This window comes from Alligator mississippiensis, chromosome 11 (assembly GCF_030867095.1).
Source record: "Alligator mississippiensis isolate rAllMis1 chromosome 11, rAllMis1, whole genome shotgun sequence".
In the NCBI taxonomy this organism is placed as follows: Eukaryota; Metazoa; Chordata; order Crocodylia; family Alligatoridae; genus Alligator; species Alligator mississippiensis.
In genome coordinates, this window is record NC_081834.1 from 66,594,867 (window position 1) to 66,620,114 (window position 25,248).

A 25,248-nucleotide genomic window follows, 5' to 3' on the forward strand; every position below is an offset into this window, starting at 1 on the left:
AAACTACAGACTAGTCAGTCTGACCTCGGTCCTGGGTAAAATCTTTGAAAGGTTGGTTAAGGAGGCCATCAACAAAAAGCTGGTAATGGATGGGGTGCTAAACAGCAATCAGCATGGCTTTGTCAAGGGCAGATCATGACTGATGAACCTTGTGTCCTTCACTAACCATCTGGACAAAGGACACAAGTTTGACACCATCTACTTAGATTACACTAAAGCCTTTGACTCTGTCTTCCATGGGATTCTCTCTAACAAACTGGAGAGTACTAGGATGGACCAGTTTACAGTGAGGTGGGTGGACAACTGGCTCAAAGGCTGCTCCCAGAGAGTGGTGATCGATAGGCCTCATCCTGGAGGGCCATCTCCAGTGGGCTTCCCCAGGGATCGGTGCTCAGAACTGTGCTATTTGGATGAAGGGGTAGAAAGTGCAATGATTACGTTTGCAGATGATACCACACTGTGAGGAAATGCAGACACACCAGAAGATAGGTCAAAGATCCAGGAGGATCTTGACAGACTGGACTTATGAGAGGAACAAAATCAGATGAAGTTTAAATGGGAAAAGTGCAAGGTCCTTCACCTGGGTAGGAAGAACCCTCACCACAATTATACAATGGGTGGTAGCCTACTGGCTGGCACAACATTTGAACAAGACCTGGGGGTCACAATTGACTGGAAGATGAATATGACCCAACAGTGTGATGAGGCTGCCAAAAGGGCAAATAAAACTTTGGCAGGCATCAGCCACTGTGTGGCCAATAGATTCAGGGAGGTACTCTTCCCTCTATTCAGCATTGGTGAGGCGTCAGCTGGAGTATTGTGCCCAGTTCTGGACACCACACTTCCAGAAGGATATGGATAAGCTCAAGAGTGTACAAAGAAGGACCATCTGTTTGATTAAGGGCATGAAGGGTAGACCCTATGAGGAGAAACTCCGGGAACTGGGCCTGTTCAGCTTGAGGAAAAGAAGGCTGAGAGGTGACTTGATAGCTTCCTACAAATACCTTGGGGGGGAGGGGAGGGAGCATCAAGAACTAGAAGAGAATATATTCAGGAGGTCACTTCAAGGGAAGACGAGGACCAGTGGGCATAAACTAATAGAGGGTAAATTCAGGTTGGATATAAGGACAAAATTCTCTGTAAGGTTCACCAGAATCTGGAACACCCTCCCAGCGGTGCAGTCACCCTCTTCGGCTGTGTCCAAGACAAGGGTGGACAGGCACCTTGCCAAGCTCCTCTGAGCCCAATACTTCCTGCTCACGGCACGGGACCAAACTTAATGATCGTACAGATCCATTCCGGTTCTATGATTCTGTAGTTCTTGCATGGCTCCTGTCTCAGAGTGCAGCAAGTCTATGGAGGTTAACCTCACCCCTTATTAAAACATCTACTAATCAAAGTTCCATTTTCACATGAACAGATACAAAATGTTGAAATAGGAAAAACAGTACTTTTAATTTGTAAAAACAGTGTTTGTTCCTGTTACTGGGGATGTCATATGCCTCAGGGTCAACACACCACCCCCGGATATGAAGGAGCCCCAAAATATAAAAGTCACTCTGAGTCTCCCTTCATGCCAGTCACTTTCCTCAGGGCTCCTTTCACCTCTTTGTTTCTCAGTGTGTAGATTAGAGGATTTATCATAGGAGTCACAACTGCATAGAACACAGAAATGATTTTGTCCTCCTGTTGGGATGACTTGGACTGTGGTTTAAGGTATATGAATATGGCTGTACCATAGAAGATGGTCACCACAGTGAGATGGGACCCACAGGTGGAGAAAGCTTTGGATTTGCCTTCTGTCGAGTGGATGCGCAAGATGGTCGTGGTGATACGCATGTAAGAGAAAAGGATGAAGGAGAAAGGGGCAAGGAGGTTGAATGTTCCACTGGCAAACATAAAGATTCGATTCTTGGAGGTATCTGAACAAACTAGCTTCATTACAGCAAGGATTTCATACATGAAATGGTCAATCTCATTCTTCCCACAGAGCCATGATGGCATGCAGAAAAACGGGACTATAGTTAGGAGGAAGGTGATGGACCAGGACCCCACTGCCAGGTGGATGCATCTTGTCTTGCTCATGATGAGTGTATAATGCAGGGGGTTGGTGATGGCAATGTAGCGGTCATAAGCCATGACTGCCAGCAAAAGGCACTCAGTAGATCCTAAGAAGAGCGTGCTTAACATCTGGGAAAAACATCTAGCGTAGGAAATAGTGGGTCTGTCAACTGAAAAATTTATTAGTGCTTGTGGGACGGTGCTTGATGAATAGCAGATGTCCAGGAAGGACAAATTACTGAGGAAAAAGTACATGGGGGTGTGAAGATGCAGATCACACAGGGTTAAGAGGATGATGAGGCCATTTCCAATTAGTGTTACTAAATACACCATAAGGAAGAATGTAATTAGCATCACCTGTGTCGTGGGGTGACTGGAGAAGCCAGTGAAAACAAATTCAGTCACCATGATTTGATTGTCCTCTTCCATGTCTGGTTTCTAGCACTTCCTGAAAGAAGCAAAATAATGGAAAATAGCATTGCATAATATGTATCTAGTGCATGGGCATATTAGATATCATAACCAGAACCATTGTTTCATAAACAAAGTTATGTGTGTGCAATGTAGGTAGAGAGAGAAAATATCTGGAGACAGAAATATATATGTAGGTAAGGAAATACAAATCACTAAGACTGGAAATATATTTATTTTGTATGTTCTTTTTTTTACTGGTGTTTCAAATATTTATTTACTATTGCATATTATTTAAGAAATTCTCACAGGTATTTTATAATTCATTTTTATAATGCCACATTGTCAGTGGAATAAAATAATGAATTCCTTTCATCAATGTATCTAGCATTCCCTAAACCTTTATCTTAAGATAGTACTTAGCAAGAATTTAAGGAAGAAAAATCCTCCAAATTTAATATTTCTCTATAATCTATACATTGTCAATGGAACAGTGCCTTCAACTTGTTATAGGACTACTTCTTGAGCTTTTGATTATTTTTTGCTTCTGCAGGAGACCCGAAGTCTTGACCTAGCTATAATTAAGATTACCTTCAACTCTCCTGGATGATGCTCATCCTCATATCAAAGGGAACTTTTAGCTCCGGAAAGTCAGAACTATTGCTATATGTCCCTTCATCAGAAAACTTGTAGAAAAACATTTTGATTTACAACAGTTGTGTTTACTGAGAACAGTTGGGTATAGAACATGAGGCCAAATCTGCAGCCATTATTAATCAACTACAGAGGCATAGTTAAAAGTAGAGGCAGGATAAAAATGATAAAAAATGTACCAGAACATGGTACAAGGGGTGAAAACTGGCTATGGAGTGAATTGACCAGATCCCCACAGAGTGGCCATGTCTACACAAGATGCTGACTGTGCAGCTGTTACTGCGTAGTCATTTAGTACTTGCATAACCAAGTGCTAAATGACTGTGCTGTAACCGGTGTTACTGTGCAGTATGGTTGCCTAATGATGCTTATTGTGCAGTAGCTCATTACTACTGTCCAGTAGCTCATTACTGCTGCTCAGTAGCATCACGTCATGGTTTATTCCCAGAAGCACTATACCTAGAATCCTGGCAGCCCTGGGTGACAACGTTTGCCTTTTCTGTGCAAATTTGAATTTTTTCATACTTCTGAAAATATTTCTATGACATCAAATGTTTATCTGTTAGAAAGCTATGATAAGTATTTTACTTGTCTTTACTGAGATTTTATATAATTTGAGGTGTATCCAGAAAATTGGATAGTATTACAAAGGTCACAAAACATTAGAAAAGAATGGAATCCTCTAAAAATAATTTCATTTTCCCCTGGTGCTAATAATTTTCCTATGATTGGGGTGCCTTTCTATTGTCTTTGAAAACATTTTGAAATGAGAATTTCAATAATAAAAATATTTGACATCATTCTGTTAGTATGGGGGAAAAACACTATTCCACTAAAACGACTGATAAGTGTTCATTATGTTTATAAAGTCATTAATATAACACAGACACGTGTCAAAGTGTATGTCTAAATCTTAGATATAGATGACATCTTCAAGTGGATTTCACATGAGCTGAGGACAGTGGTACAACGTCAACATATCATTAAGTTATCCATGTTGTATGTTTTCTATGTTTCTGCCACGAAAAAAAGCTCAGCACTGGATATTTGAAAATTAGTTTATGTTTCCCCCCTCAACATCTTTTTCAAGATTGCCTTGACCTCTGTGTCTCTCAGTGTGTAGATAAAAGGGGTTAGCAATAGAGTAACAGCAGTGTTCAAGATGGTGACTATTTTGGTTAGTTCCAGTGGGGACTCGATTGATGGCTTGACGTGCAAGAAAATGGTTGATCCATACCATATAATGACAACAGCGAGATAAGAAGAACAAGTGGAAAAAGCCCTTTGCCGACCTTTGGCTGATGGGATTCTTAAAATTGTGGATATGATATAAATGTAGGAGACCAAGGTTATCGCACAGGAGCCCAGGATGACAATGGCAAACATGATGAAACATACCATGTTAACAAGGTATGTGTCTGTGCAGGACAGAATTATCCAGGGGGATATGTCACAAAAGAAGTGATTAATAACATTAGGGCCACAGAAGGATAACCTGGAGATCAGAGATGCCGGCACAGAAATAACCAGAAAACCACCCACCCAAGAACCCATGGCCACCTGGATGGAAAGGGTGCTGTTCATGATAGTACTATAGCGCAGTGGGTAGCAAATAGCCAAATACCGGTCATAGGCCATGACAGCCAGGAGGAAATATTCTACGCAACCAAAAGAGAAGACAAAGTACATCTGCAGGAGGCATCCAGTGAAGGAGATGGATTTGCTTTGGGACATCAGGTTGGCCAGGGTCTTAGGAACACAGGCTGAGGTAAACCAGATCTCCAGAAGGGCAAAGTTGCAGAGGAAGTAGTACATGGGTGTTTGAAGGCGTGGGTGCGTTCTGACAAGGACAATGATGGCGACATTTCCCATGACTGTCAGGGAATACACAAAAAGGAAGAACACGAAGAGGGACACCTGTAAATACCAAGACCTTGGGAATCCCAGGAGGATGAACTCTTCCACACTTGTGTTTTCTTCCACTTTCATTGAGCCGAAGTGTTCTGCCTGCCAAAATACATAGATCAATTTAACAAAGACAATTAAACCCACAGCCCAATTTTGTAATACAGAGGTCATCACAGATTGGGACCTGTTTATCAGGTTTTGTTTCTTTTCTAACATATCCAAGTTGAAGGGTCAAGACGGTTTTTTGCTATTGGAAGTATTTTTTAAAAGGAGCCTACTTGAGTTTGGCAACCAACACCCACTGATGTGTGATGTGAGCTAATGTCTAAATACCTTAAATCTCAGAATCTGCAAACAGATGCTTTTCATAAACAAATTCACTTCGTGCCATAACCAACCTACAGTAATATCAAAGACTAAAGCAAAGCTTCATATTTAAACTAGTTACATTTTTTTAACTCCACTACTCGTATGGAGAGGCAGTTTGAGAAACCTTATTGCTGTGACAGTTTCTATCTTCCCTCTTAAATATCTTCACAAGCATTTTATATCCATTTGTTTTTATACAGCAATGCCCTAGAACTTAAATAGGTCTTCCCCACCTTGTCTTTATATCCTGAACGTGTATATAAACAGCAATTAGATTCTCTCCCCACACTTGTTTTGCTAAGTGGAGACAAGTCAAGCTCTTTTCATCTCTTCGAGTAGGTTTTACGTTCCTTTGGCCATCTAGTAGCCTATCTGTGTATCTGTTCTAGTTTGAATGTATCTCTTGAATCTAGACCACTATGGGCATGTATAGGTCACAGCTACTTGTCCCTGGGGAATCCGCATACCATGCACACTTTGATGTGTGGCAAATTACCCACAGGGGAGGCTGGGGCCAGCACTGGGGTGGCCCCAGCAGCCTTACCCGGGGTCCTGGGAGCCTCCTGAGGCTGCAGCAGCATCTACTCTGTCACATGGAGCCTGACTGGCAGCTGGAGCATGGTTCAGGGCAGCCCGGCTCTGCTTTTGAGTGGCGCATGCTGCCTGTGTGTGCACTGCTCCGCTTCTTTTTTCTCCATGGTGGGTTTTTTTTAACTTTGGATATCCAAGGGGTCTGGAGAAAAAAAGTGGAGCAACGCACACATGGACAGTGTGTCATTGCAGCGTGGAGGACATCTAAATGTGAGGTATGTGGCACTGCAGACATATTTGAGGCACCACATACGACACAGCCGTGCTCATCTGGACACGGCCTATGATTACAAACATAAAATATTACCAGTGTCTTGCACAATGGCATTAATACTTCCTTATCTCTAGTGAAAATACCTCACCTAATACCTTACTTAATTCTACTCTGTCTCACATATCTCTAATGACTTTAATCCTAAGGATCTCTAATACAGCCTTAGAATTAAATCTGCCTTTTTTCCCAGCAATGACCAAATGTTGCCTTTTCCTGTTGGTTGCTCCACTGTGAACAATTAGTAGACCTGATAGTTTTCCTTCAAAAGAGTTGTATGAATCTTGACTTTTCTCTATCCTGCTGAACAATACGCCTTCAGTTTTTTTGGAAGCTGTGTACTACACATATATATATACAGTGACTTTATTATATATATAGAGAGAGAGAGTGTATGTATGTATGTGTGTGTAGATAGATAGATATATATCTATACTCAAAAGGAGTTTAGATATATCTATCTACACACACACACACACACATAATAGTTTGCTTGCATTTAAAAAATAAGTATCCATGCATGAAATGGCATTTGAAGTGTTTGCAAAGACCCTCTTACAATTTCATATGTCCAGTTTCTTTTCAGCCAGTTGCTGCCTCAAATGTTTCAATTTGAAGGAAACTTTTTTGTCAGTTCATGCACTGACACTTCATTTTTTTTCCACCAAAAGATTTTTCTAGGTTTGCACCATGAATTAACTGCAGTAAGGATGAGAAGAAAACCTAGGTATGACCACACTTTTGGTCTACCACCTTTTCTCTAGGCCTTAGGAGAAAAGAAAAAAGCAACCCCTTTATCAGATTCATGAATAAAAATTATACACTGGTAACATATCCTCAGCAGATGTAAATCAGTCATAGCTCCACTTCATATAATAGGGCCAGAATCCCCAGCGGGTGTACCTCCATTGGTATCAAAGGGGATATTTCAGACAATGACCAGATTCCTGGCAGTGGTAAAGCAGTTGAGCTCTACCTAAGTCATTGGGACTATGCAGGTTCACATTAGCTGAAGATTAAACTTAATATCTTTACTACTTTTTTAATTAATGCTCACAGACACATCCAATGTATCAACTTATATATTCATTTTGAAATGCAGAATTGTTTTAACATCAATGGGAATTTAGTCAATGGATACATAGGTCTCTAATCTTCCCTCATATTTGCAAAGTTTCCATCAAAGTTAATTGCACTGACTAGCAAAATAAGCAAGGCTTTTCCAGGCTTGTTTTTTTTTCCCTTTGTGCTGGCACAAAAGCACTGAGATTCCAGTAAGACTGGGAAAACAAATAGCGTAGAAAAACATACTCACTCTGGTAAGGTTTTCAACTGTCCTGGGAACATTGGATTTGAAATAAAACATAAAACCTGCTCCTTTCTTTTGGTCAGAAAAAAAGGAGAGAACTTTCCTAGCAGCTTAAAATAAAACCTTCTGAAATGGGTTGAAAAGGCATTTATACTGATGGCATCGTCCATACAAGGTAACTGAAAGCATAGCCAATAAAATCATCAGGAGAAAAAAAAAGTATCTATCTATCTATCTATCTATCTATCTATCTATCTATCTATCTATCTATCTATCTATCTATCATGTTATTGGTTAGATTCTAGACTCCCTTGACTTTAACAAAACTAAATTATATTCTATTCTGTCTCAAAAGTCCATCTCTACAATATACCAGTTTTCAAATGAGGCAGGGATATTTCATCTGCTCTCACAGTGCCCTTGGGCTTTCATCTCCCTCAAGGGTTAGGGTCTTTCCCAATTATGGTGTCATCAAAACAATGGCACAAGAAGTAACCCAGGAGAGGCGGCTCATAATACAAATTAATTTGTACTCTCCTATAGAGGCAGAGATTTACCAGATCCTGTATTGATGTTCTTTCATTTCTTCTTTATGTAGCAAGTATATACAGAGGGTTGAAATGTGGAAAGACATTGTGAACTGGATGTACATCTCCCTTAGATCTCTTGGAAAATTGCAACACAAAGTGCCTACACTGAAATCATTCCATTGATTTTAGTGGGGTTTGGGTCATGCTCTAAATCCATGAGATCTCCTCCATTTTTGTATGGTCTTTCGTTCAGATCCTCAAAAATTCAGAAGCTCATGTAGCTCCATTAGGTGGACCTCTGCTGATTCACACCAGCTCAGAATCTAACTCTAAAACAGGGTCCTGTCAAACCCCATATTTTGTAGTGATATGGTTTCCTGTTGAACTCTAGGCAGGCACTGCAATATAATAGTTGTGAATCCGAAATGGCTGTCTGGCTTGGGTTAATAATGCCTAAAGTCAGAAACAAAAAAGCAACTAAAGGAGGAATTATACTTCCCGTTGTACATGTAAGTGGAAGTTTCCTGTCTATCTGCCTAGCTGTTTTTGACCCCAGCTTTATGCTTTAGGCACAGGGGAGCTCAACCCCTAATGTGGTCCTGTATGCTAGATTGGGCTTGCAGGGCAAACCAGGACATCATGGGGCCAGCATGGGGCCAATAAGGGTGGCATGGAGCTGCTTGGGATGGTGTCATGCTTATTGGGGCAGCATGGGACCTTTGCAGGAGGTGCAGGGCAATGTGGGGCTGGGTGCAATTGTGCGGTGCCTGATGCCGGTGTGTGAGACCCAGGTGATGCAGGCCCTGATCCTGGCATGTGGGGTGTAACATGGCCAGGGACCAGCCCCATGCCACTTTGGTGCTAAATGTATGAGTGCCACTGCTTTAGGCACATAAACCTGCATATTCACTGGCTGCCTGTATACATGTGCAAATTCTAGAAAAAGACATACTACAAAGGAAGAGACTCCTTCTGTGCTTTAGGCCCAATAGTTGAGTGGGTAGGGCCGTTGCCTAGGAGAGCAAAGAATGGGCTAGAAAGAGCATCTCTCTGATTTATGAGACAAATGTCAAAAGGAGTTTAGATACCTAGGATTAGTTGAACCAAGGGAGTTAGGTACCTTCGTTTTGAATGGGCCTGCACCAAAACTCAAGGTCCTGGAATTGAATCTTTACATTATGTTAGGTCCTGGGGCTTCCTACACAGTGTGTGTTGAGAGTTAGCCTTGGAATACAAAATGGACCAGCAGGCTGAGCGTGGAAGGAAGCCACTCAGAGCAAACACACAAGAAATGCTGAGGACAGGGATATCTCCAAATCCTGCCACTCTTCACGGATTAGAGGCATGACTCCAGGTCCCAGGGAAGCTCATCTGTCCATTCAGGATTATGGACTAAAATCCATTCCTGGAGAAAGACGTGAAAGCAGAAATCCAACCTTTTCTTTTAAGACTCAGATGGAAGAGATGCTCCCCTTCTCTTTATACAGTCGTCTAATAGTTAAATTGTTCCTGAAAGAGGGAGAGATGACTCATGTTCAGCTCCTTCCTCTACCTGAGGCATCTCTCTCCTAAAGTGCTGTAATCATCATACTATAAACCATTCTGGGACTCAGAGGGGTATGTGTGTGTGTGTGTGTGTGTGTGTGTGTGTGTGTGTGTGTGTGTGTGTGTGTGAAGGTTGGGAACTCTCTATACCTCCTCTTGAAGCTGGCCTACTTAATGGTAAAGGATTCCAGCTTAATCAGGACACAGAGTGAGAATATTAGACAGCCGGAGGCTGTCACCAAATAGTTTAGACATCTATTTTTGGGCAGGTGGAGGGAGTCCTGGGTTCTGGTTCCTGTTCCAAAAGTCATTTCTGGCATAAACTTTCAGCATTTCACATTAAGACACTAGATAACATTTTTAAATGGCCCCATCCCACTGAGTGCCAAAGCTACTAGGCTGGAGAGTCATGCTCACTCTTATATGCATTGACTTTCTCTACATGCTTCAAGGAATCTCATTTCTAGGCAGTACTAAAATGGAAAAAAAACAGTAGGAATAGTAGAAACAATGAATCATGGAATCATTTCATAACTAAGTATTTAGGTAAAATGAACATTTACATAAGAACAGCTTACAAACACAGAGGACCGGATCCAAATATAAAATGAATATCATTAGCTCTGCTTTATGGCAGCCTTCAAAAATGTTCTAGAGGGAATTTATAATAAATAAGAATGAGGCTTATGCAAACCAGTTTCCAAGCTCTGGGACAAATCTCACATTCCTTTTAAAGTTAGATATGGGGGGGAAATATATTTGATATTGACATATTTCAATGTTTCACTTCAGATCCCTAACCGCATGCACTACTCGATGACAATAACAACATGCCTGACTGGACATCTTTCTCAATACCTCAATCACCTCTTTGTTCCTTAGAGTGGAAAATAAAGGGATAAATAGTCATGCTCCAAGACTGTGAATATTTTGTGTACAGTGAGACCTGTTTAGTGGGCTGTACATGCAGAAAGATTGGGATGCTGGCACAGAAAGATCCTTGAGCAAGTTTGCAGAGATGAGACAACACTGGTAAGGATTGTGAACACGCTGGAGGAAGGCAACACAATTCTGAAGGATCTCAACAGATTGGAAAGCTGGGATGAAGCTAATAGGGTGAAGTGCAATGCAGAGAAGTGAAAGGTGCTACACCTCGGGAAGACTCCTCAGAAACACAAATACAGGATGATTAGCCGGCTGGATAGCAGCACTACAGGGAAGGATCTGGGAGTCTTGGTAGATCACCGACTCAATATGAGTTTGCAGTGGGATGCAGCCACACAAAAGGCAAATGCGGTTTTGGGATACATCAATAGAAGAGGGGTTAAGATAGCAGTCTTCAAATACTTGAAGGGCTGCTACTTTTTCTCTCTTACTGCAGAGAATAGGACATGGACCACTGACTTGAAGTTGCAATAAAGTAGGTTTAGATGAGAGATCAGGAAAAAACCAACTCTTTGTCTCTGTTAGAACAGTGTGGCAGTGGAATAGGCTGCCTGGGGAAGTTGTGGACTCTCCGTCACTGGAGGTGTTCAAGAAGAGGTAGGATAGGCAGTGGCCAGGGGTGATATAGGTACAGATATAGGCCTGTGTTTTACCATGGCAATTTCCCATGCTTATGGGCTTTACTTGTTGTCCCCTCTCCCCTTTTTCTGATACAAGTGTCTATGTTTTTGAGCCTTCCTCAGAGGCATTGAGTATTGGTTGCAACTAAGACTGGGATGTGCCAATGCTCCCAATGGGATTAAAGCTGGAGCATTTAGAGGATCTTCCTGGCTAGAGGATCTTGCCTCTCCTCTCATGTTCAGACCAGTCACCATATTTGGGGCCATGAAGGATTTTTTCCCTATGGTCAGATTGCTATGGGCTGTAGGGGGTTTTGCTTTACTCTGCAGTTGGGGGAGCAGAGAGAGGGATGGCTCTCTACACAGGATCACCTAAGTGTATATTAACACACTTTTATACAATCTGCATCATGCAGGTATCATACTTATGCCCGATTTACTGCACAGTAACAGTGTGTGTGTGGACTGACTTGGGACTAACTTTAGTCCCAAGTCAGTCCACATAAACCCTTAATGTGCCTTACTACCCACACGTGTAGATGTTGACCTATTCCCTCTTACTGAGCAGTTAGGGTTACCGTATGGCCAGGTTTTCTCAGACATGTCCTCTGTTTTTGATCCCCTGTCTGCCGTCTGGGCAAGTTTTTTTTAAAATACAAACAAATGTCTGGGCTTTTGCTCTACCTCTGCTTTTCCCTGGCACTTGTGCCTTGGCTGCTTGCCGCTGGGGGCAGGGGGGGGAAGGTGATTGGCTTTCAGGGAATTAAGTGCTCTGCATGCAGGCCCGGGCAGCTGCTCGCAGATGAGAGAGAGAGACTGCGTGTGTGCCCGTGTGCATGTAAGCTGTGTGGGCAGCAGGGCTGGCAGAGGCAGGGGGCTGTGGGTCAGGAATGAGGGGCACCAGTAAGGCTGGTGGGAGAACAGGGGGCTGTGGGTTAGAGTTAGGGGTATTGGCAGGGCTGGGGGGTAGTGTACACAGGGTCAGGAGTGAGAGGCAGCAGCTGTGCTGGGGGGGCCTGGGGAAGGCAGGGTACTGCTCCCTCCCACCCCAAATCATATACCCTTTCCCCCTTTCCTCCCCCACCCCCAACAGGGGTCCTCTTTTTTGATACTGGAAATATGGTAACTCTATGCACAGTAATTTACTGCATAGTAATTTTAAGCCACCATAAATGCACGTGGAGACACACCTAGTCAGTAGTTGTGGTATTTGGTCAGCCTGAGATTTGTTCCTGTAAGGCCAAAGCATGTCCACAAGGGGTGTGTTTACTTGCCTTGGCTATTACTAAATGTGCTCCGTCTGCCTGACTATATTGTAATTCCCCGTTCACTACACATCCAGGAATAGAATTCTATAATTTATGCCTCTCTGAACCAGTTAGTGTCTAAGGTGTTACCCTGTCCGGCCTTCTGCCTAGAATGTCTCTGTGTACCTAAGTGCCAAAAATACTCTGTAGATGACCACAAAATAGCCACTTGGCTAACCAAGAAAAGTAAGATGTTACCCATAGTGAATGCTATTTCTCAGTTCCCTAACTGGAAAACGATAATTAACCTTCCCTGCTTCAGAAAGGGTGGTGGGACTAATGCCTTTTTATACTTGTAAGGTATTTAATTATAAGACTGGAAGGATTGATACTTTTAGTTATATAGATGGTGCAGTACCCCAAAACTGACAATGTTAATCACATTGTAAGTGAAAATGATTTGGTTACCCTTAAAAATATTCTTTCCCTTTAATTTTCCATCTTTAGTAGAAATGACCTCCAAGGAAGTTTGATATGACTTACAGTCCTTTTGACTATATTTCTATTAGGCTCTTGAAAGCCATATTCTGTTGAATATTCATATTCGTATTCTATTGAATGCTTTCCTCAAGGCTCGCTTCACTTCTCTGTTCCTTAGAGTGTATATGAAAGGGTTTAGCAGTGGAGTTATTATAGTATTAAAACTGTTGATGAGTTTGTTCGTGTCTAGTGAATTTGGTGCAGCAGGCTTGACATACAGAAAAATGATGGAACCAAACCAAATAGTCACAACGGTGAGATGGGCAGAGCAAGTGGAGAAGGCCTTTTGCTGGCTCTGGGCTGAGCGAATTTTCAAAATGCTGGAGATTATGTAGATGTAGGAGATCAAGGTTACAGCACATGAGATCATGACAACAATAATTGATACAGAGAATTCTGCCAACTCGACAAGACTAGAGTCAGTGCAGGAGAGAGCTATCAAGGAATCTATGTCACAAAGAAAGTGATTGATGATGTTAGGGCCACAGAAAGACAGGTTAGATACTAAGAATGCCAACACAGAGATACCCAGAAAACCACCCAGCCATGAGCCAAAGGCCAGCTGAGTACAGAAAGTGTTGCTCATGAGGGAGCTATAGTGCAGGGGGTGGCAGATAGCCAGGTAGCGGTCATAGGCCATAACGGCCAGTAGAAAACACTCTGTGGAGCCCAAGGAGAAAACAAGGAACAATTGCAAGATGCAAACAGTGAAGGAGATGGTTTGGCTGTTCCCCAAGAGGACGCCCACAGCTTTGGGGACACAGCCTGTGGTGTACCAGATCTCCAGGAAGGATAGATTGCAGAGGAAGTAGTACATGGGGGTGTGGAGATGTGCAGTGGTCCACACCAAGGCTATGATGGACACATTTCCCATGACCGTCAGGCTATACATCATAGAAAACATCATGCTGAGAGAGAAGCGGAAGTACCACGTGCCAGGGAATCCCAGGAGGATGAACTCTTGCACACTGGTGTGGTTCCCCATGCCTACCCCAGCCACAGGATCTACCTGTGAAAACATGAGAGATCACAAGACATTTAAAAATCTAGAGCAGACTTCTGGCTGGCTTGTCCTCCTCAAACATTCATGTATAGGTTCTGTCCAAATGTTGTCACCCCATCAAGCTTAAATTACTGAGGCAGAGGGAAGTCAATGGCCAACAGCACACTAAGTATTCATATGGTGAGGGTTATACTTCCTCCTCCTTTCTGCTTTTCTTGTGACTCAGTGGGCTTATCTAAGGTGACAGGCTGAGAGCTATGGGGCTCTTTATCCTGGAAAAGCGCAGGCTCAGGGGTGATCTGGTGGCCACCAATAAGTTTATCAGGGGTGACCACCAGTATCTGGGGGAACGTTTGTTCACCAGAGCACCCCAAGGGATGACGAGGTCGAACGGCTATAAACTACTGCAAGACCGTTTCAGGCTGGACATAAGGAAGAACTTCTTTACTGTCCGAGCCCCCAAGGTCTGGAACAGCCTGCCACCAGAGGTGGTTCAAGCACCTACATTGAACACCTTGAAGAGTAAATTGGATGCTTATCTTGCTGGGATCCTATGACCCCAGCTGACTTCCTGCCCTTCCAGCGGGGGGCTGGACTCGATCTTCCAAGGTCCCTTCCAGCCCTAATGTCTATGAATCTATGAATCTTTGAATCTACATGAGATGCTTTCCTACAGACTAGAACAAATCACTGCACAGTGTGCATCACCGTCTACATGTGCACATGCTTACTGCACAGCAATTTCCTCCAGTCATGAATGAATTTGTTACCTGTCAATACAAGTAGCCAATTTACATGAGATTGTTTACTGCACAGTATGGCATGTGGAGATGGCTGACCAGCAGCAACCTTACTTCCGGTCAGCGGGGCTGTAGGGGGCAGGAGATTGCTCCCCGGCCCTGGGAGGTTCCTGCTGCTGGAGCACCAGAGCCCGGATGGGGAGAATATCCCCATGCCCCGGCAGCAGGGAGTTCCCAGCACCTGCTCCCCAATCAGAATTATGGAGTGAGGACTGGGGAGATTGTTCTGAGCTACAGCTGTGCTAGCATGATCGTGAGGGTCACCTCTGCTATCGTGATCACGGAGTGGGAGCTGGGAACAGGCTGTTCCTTGCAAAACTCTGTGATCACGGAACTGGGCAGGGAACAGGCTCTCCAGCCCCTTCCCCATGATTGCAGAGTGGGGCCTGGTAACTGTCTCGGTTGAGGGAGGTCCCAGCCCCATGCCCCTATCAGACAATCGAGGCACAGGGCTTGGAAAGAGCTGAGGGGAAGGGCAGGTACCAGCCTCCTACCCCTGGTGGTCAGTAGATGGTCAGTAGGTAGGAGACAGGTGCCCACTTACAGTCCCACCCCCCGTCTCTCACCTACTGACCAGCTCAATTTACATTTTTACTGACTGCCTTTCTTGCATACGTACTGGCCTCTGCCTGCTTTACCACTCATCCAAGAAGAACACAGACCGTCTGCAGATACTTCCTCAGCCTGATAATCTGTGCGCCCAAAACCTTGCTAAGAAGTACTTTTCTAAGTATTTGAGCCCAAATTCTAGTCATTTGTCTTCTGGTAATATGCTAAGCCACCACATTATTAAGACTTATTAAGAAAGCATTATTTCCCCATTTTACAGGTAAGGAACTAAGGTGGGCTCATTAATACTTTTGAACAAAGCAATATGATATATGGACAGAATGCAAGGTATCAGATTGCAGTTGTGCATCTAGAAATGCTGAACATGTGCCGAATTGAAAACCATTTTGATTATTTTGAGAAATAATCGCCCTCCAATTTTAAAATTTTAACACAAAGGAAAATATTTTCGGTTGATCCAAAAATAATTACCAAAAAAATCCAAATGGGATTTGTTACTTACACACTTTACAACCTCCCCTCTTCCGTATTTCCTTTTGACTTTATGTTATATTAATGAGAAGCAATATAGCTATTCTGTCAGCATACGCTGGTAGTCTGAGGGCAAAGTTTTAGAATCATGGAAGGATTTTGAGTGAGTATCACCTAAAGGATGCCTATTTAGTAATACAGGCGACCCTCGCCATTCACAGGGGATATGTTCTCATATGCCCCACGCATGGCAAAATCTGCGAATAAGGCACTGAGTTTATGAACACAGTGCCCCAGCGGCTGGGTGGGGGCGCATGACTCCGGCAGTGATAGCAGGACTGTGGTGGTGGCGGGAGCCCAGTGGCAGCAAGCACAAAGCTCCCAAGGAGCTTCTGTAAGTGTGTAAATTGTGTTTAAAATGCAAGTTCTGCATTCGTGAATATTTGAAACTGCAAATGCCAAACCCGTGAATAGTGAGGGTTTCCTGTACACTAAACTTTAAATCAATTGTAAGCTGAATTTAGGTAGTGGATCATGCTACCAGTTTTGTCAATGGACCGTGTCAGTGCACATTTCCTGTATTAGCCATCATAACTTTTCTCTCCAAAGGAGACAAAATGCTTTTGGTTGTTAATAAATGATGCATCATAAAGCTTTGTTCCCATCAGCATGCAACAATACTAGCACACCTGGTTTGCAAGCATATTAAAGTTACTTTACACACTTCTAGCATGTTAAAAAAGGCCTGGGAACATGCTGGAGGGATGCAATTTTCATCCATAGTATAAAAGAGAACCTCACATTTCCAAGTCAAAACACAGTAGCAAATTATGCCCTTCTTTCATCAGCAAGCAACACTTTCCATTGGCATCCAACATTTTTATCTTTACATACCTTGTTAATGAAATGTGGCTCAAATTGGTCACAGGAGGAAGGTTGGTTTATATTTGTCTTGCTGAAGAGCCTTGAGATTTTAAGCTCAAGAAAATATCACAGACTTCCTTGGAACATGGAGAATGGTCACACAGTCAGGATTTACTCCTGCCTTTGCTAAATACTTCCTACACTATGCATTTCAATGTTTTCAATCAGTCTCTCTCTGTGCCTTGGTTTTCCCATCTACAACTTGACCCTTCCAACTCACTGGAAACAAGTAAAATGCTGCAGAAAAACAAACGTGAATTGCGGGACAGTGAATGTACTGGTCCTCTATAAGTAGTTTTGATCCCCATCTTGTAGTACCAAAACTATTCACTGTTTCCCTGTATGAAGACTATGACAGGGGGTGTTCCCTTCATTTCTTCTTACCTCGCAGGAAGGCCAGCTGGAGTACTTCCGCATTTTAAAACTGACTCTCGCCCGCTACATCTTGGTCTTACTCGAAGTTATCAGTCGGGAGGTGTTACAAACGCAGAATGACCCCGGCAATACAGATGGAACCTTTTTCTTGTCAATTGATGTCTCGCTTCCCGCTCTAATGGACAAACCCCCAGACACTTTACCACTAAAAAGAACCCACTTGTCTCTTTATGTGGTCGATCAATTTGCTTTATTGTAAACTCCAAATACTCTTTTTAAATTGTTTTTATTTTTCAATTTTCCAGGACACTTTGTTGGGTTTATTTAACATAAAACAACATACGTGAACATAGGTAACGTCCACAATTGTAACTGTTTTTGTCTTTCGGTCATTGAACTACCAAGTGTTAGACCCCAACTCCATGCAGCTCCTAACGACTAGGGAGATGATGGTCCAATTACCTGTAGATCCTGTTATTCATTAGCCAAAGCAGAGCAGGGAGCAAACACCAGCACACATTGGTCGCAACAGCTTTATTCAGAATGTAGACAGCTTTGGACAAGGGTCCCCCACAGATAGACAGCCCATGAAGCAGAGGACCTGTACTGAACAATAGTTTTTTTCCCCACATTTATACATTTTGGTTTAGGTTAATTAACATTCACTCCACCTTCATCTCTCCTCTTGTTCCACCCATTTCTCCTCCCATCTTAAGCTCCTTCTCTGTTTACTATTTGCTTCATTAGCATGAAATTCCCTATGCATTCCATTCATGTATATGGCTTTTTGCTATGAGCGCATGTCTAAGGCCATGAACCCTCTTCTTTTGGTCAATGGGTGGACTCTGGAGGTTTCTCTACCAATCACCATCCACCCTTTTGCATATGTTCATCTTGGTTACATGTTATCTTTCACATTCCTATCTGTTTTCTTGTCCCAGGTTGTGCTATCCCCACCCTTTTTGGGCCCCTGTATCTTATCTCATTTCTTGCTGTAGCTGGTTCACAGCACACAGACTTAATTGCTGCTTTTTCTAGAAAAAATGGTTACCACAATGTAAATCTTTTATATATACATTACTTGGAGCAATACCAGCACTGGTGGCTGTGTAGTAGAGTTTCTGCCTCCCAGGTGAGAGATTGGACATGGGTCCAACTGTCCATGGACCAGGACATGGGTCCAACTGCATCTGTTGCACTCACTGGTTTGTGGCTCTGAGCAGTGCCAGCCCTTGCTGTTCTGCTCCCTGAGCTTGTGACCAGGCCCCAATGATCCCCATGCTGTTCCTGGAAAGCCCATGACTGGGGCTTAGGGACCGGGCTGTTCAAGGCCCTTCACTTCCAGGCTGGTCTACAGGCTGCTTTAGTGGGGGAGGGGGGCTCTAAGCCTGGCTCTGGAGGCCTCTCCTACCCAAAGCACCCCCCACCTTGACCCCCATCTCTCTCTCTCACACACATGCCCCTGCTGCCACCTCTACCCATATGCCCCCATCCCATCACACCCCCAAGGGATTCCTGGGACCAGGACCCCACCCCAGTCTATGGCACATATCTCAGTACCAGTGTGGACACAGGGCAGGGCTGCAATGTGGCAGTTGCCCCTGAACCTCACATCCCGCCAGCAGGTCCCGCCTATCTTAAGTGGCTGGTTGGGCATGCAGCATATGAGATTTGGGGATGGGGAATGTGGGGTTTGGGGGAGAAGAGAGGTGGGGGAGTGGGGTTAGTGGGGCGGGTTGGGGGTGTTTATGGGTGGGTGTAGGGTTTGTGGGGGTGAGGTTGTGGTGGGTATGGGGCTGTGTATTTGGGAGAGGGTTTTGTGGGGGGACTTGGGGGTGTGGGTTTTGTGGGTGGATTGTTGGGGGGGTGGGGGGGAGGCTGCTCAGGAGTTGTGTGTCCCCTGGACCCTGCAGGGCACACAGCACAGGTCCTGTCTCCAAGGGTGCTTGTCCACATTACACCTCTCTCGTTACCATGTTACATTTTTCCTGTGTCCACATGACAAAAATTGCCACTGTGTATCCACGTTGTCAGCTGATTTTATTGTTTTAGGGTTTTTTTTTTTATTGCGGTAATTTAAAACAGCTCTGACATGTTTTATTTTTAGCTCCTGAATTTCTTCCATGTGTTTTTTTTTATCATTTTAAATTTTCAACGTGGATGTGACTTACACCTGAAAAAATGATTTTCCCTGCTTTGCAACTATTACACCACCAGGTGACGCTTGGGTTCACTCCGTAATCTATGGAAATCCATTGAATCTTTGTTGTAATACTTCAACAAGACTCCAGGGATTAATGTTGCAATTTTTTACTGGTCATTTAGTTCAAGGTTCAGATTAATGAAAAATACTAATTTTTTGGATTCCAAAAAAAAACGTTCCCTATGTTTGCATGTACTTCATGGCAAAGATCAAATTGTTATGGGTCAGGGAGTTCAAGACTCAGGCTAATTAAAATTTTTGTTGGACTGGGTTTTTGGTTTGGCATGGCTGCGGGGGGCAGGGCAGGAGTGATGGGGATTAGCAGGGCAGGGAGGGTAGGGGTAACCTTGGTGGTAAACATAACCTGGGTGGTACTCAGATGAGGTACCCCATCTCCAATTGAAGGGATTTAGCAGGTGTTAGTATGCTATGGGAAGGGTAGCTGCTTAGGGGAGAGCAGCTCTTCTCCTATCCCCTATAGAGTAGAGCCAAGACCAGCTGGAACTTAACCATCTATGGGTTTCATAGGGAAAGAACAGGGTGGAATATAACACAAATGTGGGGGGCAAGGGGACCCTGGGAGATAATGGTACTCCCCTTCCCTGGGCACCCAGGAGAGTCGGGGAAAACAGGGGAGCAGACGGGAGTTAAAGGGATTTTAGGTGAACATACACGTATAACACAGACAAATCAACAACAGATTTGAAGCATGGGGTTCACAAAATATAAGATGCAGATCCCACAAAATTTGAGGCATAGTATTAGGCACCCCAGTGAGGCAGGGTAAAGAGGTGAGGGGAACCCACTCCCCAGTGGGATTCCTTTTTGCAAGAAACTCAACCTTCGGGTGCCCTGGCTGGGAATCAGACCTAGGTCTCCCACATGGCAGGCAAAATTGTGCTACTGAGCTGTCAATGCCTGGGCTACTAGCTTCAGCTCCAGGGTCTAGTGCCTCTGGGATCCTCCACGTGCTGTCTGCACATCGAGTTGCCCGGCATCATGCCAGAGCAGGGTCGGAAAGAACCCAAGCTGCCACCTGCAACTCAGGGCTTTGAGCCCTTTGGGACCCACTGCACACCGCTCCTGAGAGGGTAGGGGGCTGCGAATCAGGAGTGAAGGGCCCTGGCAGTATATGGTGAGGGCTGTGCTAAACTGTTATATGGGGCCATTGCACCCAGCTCTGGGGTGTATCTCAGTCCTCCCCATACTCTGTTATATGCAGCTGTTACACCCCAGACTTGAGCAAATCTCTGCCATTCCCATACACTGTTATATGTGGCTATTACACTCCAGAGTTAGGGCCACCCTATTGCATGCCTCTGTGGCACTGCGGGGCTCTCTTGGACACCTCTGACCACATGGGCTGGACCAGATTAAATTTCCAGCTGTAACCCCAGCCCAAAATATATCCCAGTTCAAGGAAAAACAGAAAACTAGAAAAACCAGAGGCATGGCGTGGGGTGGCCCAAGAAAGATTTCCACCTCTAATTCCAGCCCAAAAGAAATTCCTTATTTGAGCCTATACACTTAGTACAGTGGGCATGGGGGACTTTCAGCTGGCATCCTGGCACGCACAAACCACGCTTTGGGCTGGCCAAGACTCTGGCCAGAGATGTCCAGGAGAGTCCCCCGGTGGCACACAGGCAAGGTGTCAGATGCCGGGGCACTCACTCCCTACCTGCAGCCCCCTGCCCCTTCAGCCCAGCTGGTCCCCCTCACTCCTGACCCACAGCCCCCTGCACTCCCAGAAAGAGGCAGCAATATGACTGTCAGGCAGAGCAATGGCAAGCAGAGGGTGGTCAAAGAAGGACAGGGACATGCTGCTGGGAACAAAAATAGGCTTAAAAGGAACAGGAGTACCAGGGAAGTGGGGCAAGCTTGGAGGGTAGAGGACAGGAAGGGGAACACATATTGAAGGGGTCTGGTTGTAGACTGGGGGGGGGGTATGACTGCAGGTGATCATGATCTGCCAATGCAGCAGGTAAAGATTAACATGCAAATAGTCCAAGTGATAAGAACTTTCCTCTCACTGAGCCTGGGCTGTTTCTTTCTTCACCTCAACCCATACCATGGCCCTGCTTGGCAGGTGCGGATTTTAGCTCATGCTGGTCACTGTGTGGTAATCACAGGGGGAAAAGGAGTTGGAGTGGCCTGATCGCAGCCTCCACCCCCAGCCCCACTTTGAGAGAAGCTGTCCTGGGCAGGGGATTCCCAAGAAATGTTAATCAACCTTGACAACAACCCCAGGCCACCCCCACACTGGTTCTCAGCTTTGGAAAAAAATCCTGATTTTAGCCGTGAGGATACAAATGACATGAGACACGAGGCACCCAGACCCTTTGTGTACCCTTGTGTACCCCTAAGTGTACCCCACACCCAGTGCCTGGTGCAGCAAGCATGGAGCAAAAGTGGAGGGTAGAACTGCTTTGGGACCGGGCTTGAGTAGGGGACAGCCCCTTCAGGAGGCCTGAGGCACAGACCCCAAATACCAATCCAGACTTGTGAGGCGGAGGCAGGCAAACTCACTCTTGCGGACCTTTGCAAGAAAAGATTTCCCTCCCCAACCAGCAGCGCCCCATGCAACAAGCAACAAGCACCCAGAAAAAAGTTGGAGGCTTTGCAGGGGAGGTGGGCAGTACTGTGTATTATAAACTAAAAAAACACCCAAAAATGCATGTCTCTCAAGCAAAACCACCAACACTCCCCTCCCCCCTGACAAAAGCAACTCGGCATGACCCAAGAAAATGAACCAACCAAAATATCAAATATTGTCCTAAAATGCCACCTGGCAGGAAAGTATTACTGAAAGGGCAGGAAGGTAAAATAGCTCTGATATGCTGTCTAGCACATTTTACTATTTATAGCATAATAAGCCATTGTATGGTAAATCACATCCATGTTACTTATTAAGCCATCTTAAACTAAGAAAGAAAAATTAAACCGGGGACATTTTTAGTGACTAAATGCCAATTATGTGCACAAGGGTCCCAAGTGCCCCGCATGCTGTTGGGCCAGTCCGGACGTGTTCCATGGGGAAAGGATCTAGTCTGGCTCAGCCTGACTTGCAGCCCCTGCTAGCAGTGACGAGAACTTGGGTACACCCAAAGTGGCCCGGACCTCCCTGAAGGTGCATGGCCCCAGGCTTGGCTGAGCCGGGCCTGTGACACGTGACACAGCCAGCACCAGATGCCAGGTGGCTAGGGCCACACCACGCTGCATTGTGTTGTAGGGGGGCTCTTCTAGGAGGGCACTCAGCGCCCTGTGGCTGCTGCTGCTGCAGGCGGGTTGTGGGCTGCGCTGTAGGGCTGTGCAAAATTTCGCCACGTTTTGTTTTGAAGCTGTTTCGACCCATTCCGAGGTCGAAACAGCAAAATCGAAATGGAACAGATATAGTCAAAACAGCCTCGAAACAAAATGAGGCAAGTCCAAACATTTTGCAGTTTCAACATTGTTTTGACATTGCGCCCATAGGCAATAATGGGGAAGGACAAAACAGCCCATAACTTTGTAATTCTCCTGGCTTGCTTTGGATGAAACTTGCAGGGATGGTAGTGCCTTCTGAGGGCATGAAGGCTGCCAAGCTTCAAGGAGATAGGTGCAGGGGGTTTGGGGAAACTGCACCCCAAAATCTTGAAAGCAAAACTCATGTCATGTGTATGTGTTAAGCCACAGTGGAGTCAAAACTGCAGGTGTGCTAGCCCCTGCAGAGGCCACAAAGCCTGCCAGATTTCAAGGAGATAAGTGCAGGGGTTTGGGGGAAACTGTACCTCAAGCTTTGGACAAGCAAAACTCGTGACATGGGTGACACTGTATGTGTTAAGGCGCAGCAGGGTGAAAGCTGCAGGGATGGTGGCCCCTGCTGAGGCCACAACGCCTGCCAGTTTTCAAGGAGACAGGTGCAGGGGCTTCTTTGGGCTGCTTTGTCCTTCCCCATTATATCCTATGGGCAAAACATAGAAACAGTTTCACCGTTTCAACCCTGTTTCGACGGAACAAAACAGAACAGCTCTTTCGAAATGAAACAAAAGTCGAAACGAAATCCTGCTTCATCCAAACACTGGTCAAAATGGAACGCTGCCATTTCGCACAGCCCTACTGCGCTGCTGCAGGGCGGTTGTTGCAAGGTAGAGAACCCAACCCTCCTGAGCAGCCCACCACCCATACACAGTCCTCCACACCCTCACAGCCTCCACCTCCAGTCCCCAACACCCCCAGTCTCTACTTCCTTGGAACAGAGCCTGGGTACAGGTCACACTGCAGCCTGCACCACTCCTGCCTGCCCGCATACTGAGCTAGCATGGTGGACCACTGGGGTAATGGGCAGCCATAGAGACACTCTGGCTGCATGCCAGAGCATCTCTTTGGAGGGGCCCACTCCAGCTGGCTTCATGGCATGCTACAGGAAAGTGCCATGCAGGTTTACCTTTTTCCGCAGGTTATTTTTTGATACCTGGATTTCCAGGTGTCGAATTTAGAGCCTGTACTGCAAATGTGCAGTGCGGGGAACATTCTTTTGTTCCCAGCGTGCCACTTGCGGTGTCTCAAACTGCTTTGAGATGCCGTGAGAGGCACATATGTGCTCATCTGGATGCATCCTTTATTCCCATGCTATTTGAAAACCACTTCACATTCTACTGAATGCCTTTCTAAAAGCTTCCTTCACTTCTTTGTTCCTTAGAGTGTAAATGAAAGGGTTTAGCAGTGGAGTTATTATAGTATTAAAAATGTTGATGAACTTGTTCCTGTCCAATGCATTTGGTGCAGAAGGCTTGACATGCAGAAAAATGGCAGAGCCAAACCAGATAGTCACAACGGTGAGATGGGCAGAGCAAGTGGAAAAGGCCTTTCTCTGCCCTTGGGCTGACCGAATTTTCAAAATAGTGGAGATGATGTAGATGTAGGAGATCAAGGTTACAGCACATGAGACCACGACAACAATAATTGACACAAAGAATGTTGCCAACTCGACAAGACTAGTGTCAGTGCAGGACAGAGCTATCAAGGAATCTATGTCACAAAAAAAGTGATTGATAATGTTCGGGCCACAGAAAGACAGCCTGGATAATAGGAATACTAGCACAGAGATAGCCAGAAAACCACTCAGCCATGAGGCAAAGGCCAGCTGAGTACAGAAGGTGCTATTCATGAGGGAGCTATAGCACAGGGGGTGGCAGATAGCCTGGTAACGGTCATAGGCCATAACCGCTAGTAGAAAGCACTCTGTAGCGCCCAAGGAGAGAAGAAGGAACAATTGCATGATGCAAGGAAAGAAAGAAATGGCTTGGCTGTTCCCCAGCAGGATGCCCACAGCTTTGGGGACACAGGTTGTGGTGAACCAGATCTCCAGAAAGGACAGGTTGCAGAGGAAATAGTACATGGGGGTGTGGAGGTGTGCGGTGGTCCACACCAAGGCTATGATGGACATGTTCCCTATGACCGTCAGGCCATTTATCATAGAAAACACCACACTGAGGGAGAAGAGGAAGTACCACGTGCCAGGGAATCCCAGGAGGATGAACTCTTGCACATTGCTGTTGTTCCCCATGCCTACCCCAGCCACAGGATCCACCTGTGAAAACATGAGAGATCATAAGGCATTTAAACATCTAGAGCAGACTTGTGGTTGGTGTTACCTCAAAAATTCCTGTATAAGTTCTGTCCAAGTATGGTCAAGGTTATGTTATGGAAGCAGAGGAAAGTCAACACTCAACAGCACACAAAGTAGTCAGATAGTGAGGGCTATACTTCCTCCTCCTAGCTGCTATTCATGTGTTTCATTGGGACTGTCTACATGAGACCCTTTACTAGACATTAGAGCAAATTACTGCACAGTATGTGTCAGCGTCTACACATGCAGATACTTACTGCACAATAATTTTTTCTAATCACAAGTAAATTTGC

At 44.9% G+C, this 25,248-nt stretch overlaps 3 protein-coding genes across 3 annotated transcripts; all 3 read right to left on the bottom strand.

Annotated features, from left to right (window-relative positions):
* Positions 1 to 1,554: 1,554 nt before the first annotated feature.
* On the bottom strand, positions 1,555 to 2,490 carry LOC132243919 (olfactory receptor 13H1-like). The gene has a single exon (XM_059714410.1). It carries the CDS (start codon positions 2,488 to 2,490, stop codon positions 1,555 to 1,557), a length of 936 nt encoding a protein of 311 aa, XP_059570393.1.
* Positions 2,491 to 4,185: 1,695 nt separating this feature from the next.
* On the bottom strand, positions 4,186 to 5,115 carry LOC132243781 (olfactory receptor 6F1-like). The gene has a single exon (XM_059714171.1). The coding sequence runs from the start codon at positions 5,113 to 5,115 to the stop codon at positions 4,186 to 4,188; it is 930 nt and encodes a 309-aa protein (XP_059570154.1).
* Positions 5,116 to 23,971: 18,856 nt separating this feature from the next.
* On the bottom strand, positions 23,972 to 24,892 carry LOC132243782 (olfactory receptor 6F1-like). Its single transcript, XM_059714172.1, has one exon. It carries the CDS (start codon positions 24,890 to 24,892, stop codon positions 23,972 to 23,974), a length of 921 nt encoding a protein of 306 aa, XP_059570155.1.
* Between the last annotated feature and the right edge of the window lie 356 nt (positions 24,893 to 25,248).

Bases quoted from the DNA above. Each gene is read 5' to 3' on its own strand.
- LOC132243919 (XM_059714410.1), bottom strand. From the start codon at position 2,490: ATGGAAGAGGACAATCAAATCATGGTGACTGAATTTGTTTTCACTGGC.
- LOC132243781 (XM_059714171.1), bottom strand. From the start codon at position 5,115: ATGAAAGTGGAAGAAAACACAAGTGTGGAAGAGTTCATCCTCCTGGGA.
- LOC132243782 (XM_059714172.1), bottom strand. From the start codon at position 24,892: ATGGGGAACAACAGCAATGTGCAAGAGTTCATCCTCCTGGGATTCCCT.